The sequence below is a fragment of the Poromitra crassiceps genome (assembly GCF_964638095.1).
Source record: "Poromitra crassiceps genome assembly, chromosome: 3".
NCBI lineage: Eukaryota > Metazoa > Chordata > Actinopteri > Beryciformes > Melamphaidae > Poromitra > Poromitra crassiceps.
In genome coordinates this window covers 23345285-23351284 of record NC_139625.1, presented here as the reverse complement: position 1 = coordinate 23351284, position 6000 = coordinate 23345285, and the positions used below count along the sequence as shown (strand labels likewise).

Sequence of the window (6000 nt, the reverse complement as noted above, 5' to 3'; positions counted from 1 at the left end):
CACAACATGCAATTGTATAACATTTCAATATTGGGCAAAATAAAACATTGAAATCCAAACACAACCCTATGTGAAACATGTATGTAATCCAGGTGCTATATATATCCCTTGCAGAATTAACGTTATTTGGATGAGTGACAGGCTCTACTGTGTGATGCACTGTGATGTCCGCTCCAGCCTCCAACTTACTTCATGTGCACGCCCACTATTTTCTTGCCAGCTGATGCGAGACGAGAAGGAAGAGAAACGAACATGCAGCCGACTCTGCTGAGCTCATGTTATTTGTAGTGAGCATTGAGCAATGCCCATTGCCCAGGCGTTTAAACGCAAATTAAAACACCCTGGCCTTTTTATCTCTTTTATTCTTTTGAGCAGAGTGGAGCGGTGAGTGCGAGCGGGTGAAATCTGTATCGAGCGGGGAGCGGTCTCCCCAGGACCTGACACCTGTCTTCCGGGGTGTCACACTAGGCGAAACCATGTCCAAAAGACTGACATGCCAGTCTTTTCGTCAGGGCGTCGTGAGGCGTCCTAGACGTCCCGACTGGTCCCGACGCTGGTCTTTGATTATGTCACACTACAAGAGGTGAAGACGGCCGATCGTCGTCCCCGACGGTCATATTCGGGCCCAACGCTGAAAATCTGTCGCGCACGACCAAATCGGTCTAATATCGGGCTGAATTCGTGTAGTCTGAACCAGGCATTACATGCAGCCGTAGCTCGCCCTCCCCGACATGTGAGGGAGGGAGAGAGAGAGAGATGCAGGTAGGCGGAGTTTTTCTGTTGAGAATAAACAGAGCAGTGCTATTCTTACCAGTATCACCTGGTCCATTTCACTGCATCTCCTGCCAGTATCTGCTGCCAGTAGTTCAAACTGGCAGCGGGAAACAGCGCCCCTACAGGTACTGGCAGCAACTCCTGCCAGTATCTGCTGCCACAAAACCTGCCAGAAACAGCGCCCCTACAGGTACTGGCAGCAACTCCTGCCAGTATCTGCTGCCACAAAACCTGCCAGAAACAGCGCCCCTACAGGTACTGGCAGCAACTCCTGCCAGTATCTGCTGCCAGTAGTTCAAACTGGCAGCGAGAAACAGCGCCCCTACAGGTACCGGCAGCAACTCCTGCCAGTATCTGCTGCCAGTAGTTCAAACTGGCAGCGGGAAACAGCGCCCCTACAGGTACTGGCAGCAACTCCTGCCAGTATCTGCTGCCACAAAACCTGCCAGAAACAGCGCCCCTACAGGTACTGGCAGCAACTCCTGCCAGTATCTGCTGCCACAAAACCTGCCGCTGCCACTAAATGAGCCAGGCCCTACTGCTATTTCAGGAGCTTGCTGCTGGGAAGTTTGGCGTTGCGATTATTTGCACATCCAAGTCGTTCATAAAAAGTACCGTAGGCTAGTAGCCTACGTTATTACCTCACAGGCTTGCAAGCACTTTGGACTTTCGTGGGCAACCAAACGATGTTTCTCATCTCCTCCCGATCAGAAATGTGGGCTTTTCTGTTCGCATGCCAGAGATGACGGATTATAATAATTATATCGCCTCTTCTAGCGCTTTCTAGCACACATCAGTTGACCACAAACAGACAACATGCGTCATTAACTGCGGTAAAAACCCTGATTGAGACACATGTATCATGTATACATGATCAAAGAATCCTCCTAAAACCCGAATAATAGTGGAATAACCCAGATGTCTTAATCGGAAAATGCTAAATTCAGAAAAAGGCCAAATTCTGAAAATGCAACTGGAATATGCTGTTTACATGACCCTTATCAAATTCTGAATGTTGTCCTTTTCCGAATAATAGTGGAATATTGTGTGCATGTAAACGTAGTCAGTGTGTGTGCGTACAGTATGTGTGGTGTGTGTGAGAGTCAGTGAGAGTGAGAGAGACTGTGTCTATTATGTTACTATCTGTGTGTATATACATACCATATGTGCTTTTGTGTGTGTATGTGTGTGTACATACCTTCTATGGCAAATGGTTTTCCGACAGTGAGCAGTTTGCACTCTGCGTCAATGGAGACCTCGAAGTCCAGCAGGGCTTTATCCATGATAAACGCATCTAGGGTAGGGGGATCTGTCCTTCAGCACAAACACACACACACACACACACACACACACACACACACACACACACACACACACACACACACACACACACACACACACACACACACACACACACACACACACACACACACACACACACACAGAGTGAGAGAGGAGCATTAGAGCAGCGGTTCCCAACCATTTCCAACTCATGGCGAACTAGAAAATCTCAAAAATGTTTGCGGCCCACATCTGATCATAAACAGGAGCCTACGGAGGCCATAATGTGTTCTCAGAGCACTTTTTATTTTAAAGCTAAACTGAGCTGTCATCAGCACCATACATGGGCTGTAATAGGCTAATTAACGATTACAAATTAAATAACGGTATCAACAATGGAAAAATGCATTCTCATACATAATAATAGAATCCATTTTTTTCCTCACAAAACCTTCGTGGGTTGGGAATGGCTGCATTCGAGACACACTTGTTTTTGTACCAAAACAAACAAAATACCTCAGATTCACTTCCCCCAGCTGAAACTTCCCCACACCTGCATAGCCTGTAATAGCAGCCCTGCTTTTGGGGGCTGCCACTCACCACTTTGTCATTTATACAGTGGAGGAGATGAACTGCATTGTAATACCCTGTGTAAACACATACATCATTATCTCAACCAGCAGCCTCTGTGGCAGAGCCATAAGGCATTATACAGCCTGCTGAACACTCTCCTTACCTACTCGGGCAATATCGATCCAATTGACTCCTAATTGACCCCTAATTACAGGCTGTTCCTCTGCCTGAGGCCCTACTGCTGACCACAGCTGGCAGTAGCTTCAGGCTACCAAGCACAATGAGCTGGATTGGAGTAGTATACAGTCACTGATGAAGAAGCACGCACGCTCGCTCGCACGCACGCACGCACGCACGCACACACACACACACACACACACACACACACACACACACACACACACACACACACACACACACGCACACACACACACACACACACCCAGAAGCAAGCTCAGAAATATGCACTGACCCATTGGGACTCACTCTCGGGCACACACACACACACACACACAGACCTACAGTACACACACACACACACACACACACACACACACACACACACACACACACACACACACAGACCTACAGTACACACACAAGTCTGATGTCATATTAGGGCAGACTGATCAAATTACTTGCGACTTCTTGTTATTCAGGGCAGGTACTGCGACACAAAAGGGTGACTTTACAAAGTCTTTGGTGTTGCTAGCAAAGCAGAAAAGTCTTGTGTTTTCCTCTCTCTGTCTGCGACCTGTCAAGTCTGATGCAGGTAGAGGAGAGGATAGAGGCTCTCCTCGGAGGATAAAGGCTTCCTCTGCAACTAAGGAGGGACGGAAGTTGTCCGATGTTTGGCCTTGGAATGAGTGTCTGTGAGTGCGTATAGGTGTGTGTGTGTGTGTGTGTGTGTGTGTGTGTGTGTGAGAGAGAGCGAGAGAGAGAGAGAGAGCCTGATTATGTCTTGCGAGCCGTGCATGAGCTTTCACATGCATAGCCCTCAGCATTCTGTCTCTCCAGGAGAAGGCTTGTGAGATCTTTTTGTGAGAGCAGTATTGGGGTCAGTGGTTCTGCCAACACAGTGTTTTACAGCCCCACTCCTGTTCTCTGCACTGCTGTGACTGCCCCTTCTGCTTCGCCTCGCACACCAACACACACTGCCTTCATCGTCCCTGTCCCATCATCCTCTTCTGCTTCACCTCAAACACCAACACACACACACTGCCTTCATCGTCCCTGTCCCATCATCCTCTTTCTGCTTCACCTCAAACACCAACACACACACACTGCCTTAATCGTCCCTGTCCCATCATCCTCTTTCTGCTTCACCTCACACACCAACACACACACACACTGCCTTCATCGTCCCTGTCCCATCATCCTCTTTCTGCTTCGCCTCACACACCAACACACACACACTGCCTTAATCGTCCCTGTCCCATCATCCTCTTTCTGCTTCACCTCACACACCAACACACACACACACTGCCTTCATCGTCCCTGTCCCATCATCCTCTTTCTGCTTCACCTCACACACCAACACACACACACACTGCCTTCATCGTCCCTGTCCCATCATCCTCTTTCTGCTTCACCTCACACACCAACACACACACTGCCTTCATCGTCCCTGTCCCATCATCCTCTTTCTGCTTCACCTCACACACCAACACACACACACACTGCCTTCATCGTCCCTGTCCCATCATCCTCTTTCTGCTTCGCCTCACACACCAACACACACACACTGCCTTCATCGTCCCTGTCCCATCATCCTCTTCTGCTTCGCCTCACACACCAACACACACACACTGCCTTCATCGTCCCTGTCCCATCATCCTCTTCTGCTTCGCCTCACACACCAACACACACACACTGCCTTCATCGTCCCTGTCCCATCATCCTCTTTCTGCGATCACCTCACACACCAACACACACTCTGCCTTCATCGTCCCTGTCCCATCATCCTCTTTCTGCTTCACCTCACACATCAACACACACACACTGCCTTCATCGTCCCTGTCCCATCATCCTCTTTCTGCTTCCCCTCACACACCAACACACACTCTGCCTTCATCGTCCCTGTCCCATCATCCTCTTTCTGCGATCACCTCACACACCAACACACACTCTGCCTTCATCGTCCCTGTCCCATCATCCTCTTTCTGCTTCCCCTCACACACCAACACACACTCTGCCTTCATCGTCCCTGTCCCATCATCCTCTTTCTGCGATCACCTCACACACCAACACACACACTGCCTTCATCGTCCCTGTCCCATCATCCTCTTTCTGCGATCACCTCACACACCAACACACACTGCCTTCATCGTCCCTGTCCCATCATCCTCTTTCTGCTTCACCTCACACACCAACACACACTCTGCCTTCATCGTCCCTGTCCCATCACCCTCTTTCTGCTTCACCTCACACACCAACACACACTCTGCCTTCATCGTCCCTGTCCCATCATCCTCTTTCTGCTTCACCTCACACACCAACACACACTCTGCCTTCATCGTCCCTGTCCCATCATCCTCTTTCTGCGATCACCTCACACACCAACACACACACTGCCTTCATCGTCCCTGTCCCATCATCCTCTTTCTGCTTCACCTCACACACCAACACACACTCTGCCTTCATCGTCCCTGTCCCATCATCCTCTTTCTGCTTCACCTCACACATCAACACACACACACTGCCTTCATCGTCCCTGTCCCATCATCCTCTTTCTGCTTCACCTCACACACCAACACACACACACTGCCTTCATCGTCCCTGTCCCATCATCCTCTTTCTGCTTCACCTCACACACCAACACACACACACTGCCTTCATCGTCCCCGTTCCATCCGCTTTCTCTGAACAAGCGCTTTAGCATCTTCCCTCTCATACCACCAAGTCAGCACACATGTTATCTCAGCATCTTTGCTGGTGCACTATGGCATGCACTGGATGTGTCTGGACTAGGGGTGTCAAAAATAATCGATTATAAGATGCATCGCGATGCGGACCTGCACGATTCTGCATCGATTCACAAATGTCAAAAATTGATTAAAAAAAATAAAAAATAAAAATATATATAATCAAATAAAATATAATGGAAGTACATGCATTTGTTTATTTTAATTATGGATCATAATACAATGCAATTCTAAATGCACTTTTATTTTAAAAGTAGCCACACAGTGAGAAAAAAGAAAGTGAGAAAAAAAATCATGTATTCGGGAAAAAAAGTGATGCATCGATTTAAGATGCATCGAGATGCATCGATAATCGTTATCGAATCGAATCGTAGCCCTCTGAATCGTAATCGAATCGAATCGTGAGGCCAGTGAAGATTCACAGCCCTAGTCTGGACCAACACATTCT

General features: G+C 48.4%; 1 protein-coding gene across 1 annotated transcript in view; it reads right to left on the bottom strand.

Annotated features, from left to right (window-relative positions):
• Positions 1 to 6000, bottom strand: part of grin3ba (glutamate receptor, ionotropic, N-methyl-D-aspartate 3Ba) — a gene marked incomplete at its 5' end in the record, with an annotated part of 148962 nt that overhangs the window by 29532 nt on the left and 113430 nt on the right. Inside the window, one exon of the mRNA XM_083633409.1 lies at positions 1973 to 2088. Within this exon, the coding sequence (XP_083489535.1) occupies positions 1973 to 2088 (116 nt within the window). The remainder of the gene's footprint in view (positions 1 to 1972; positions 2089 to 6000) is intronic.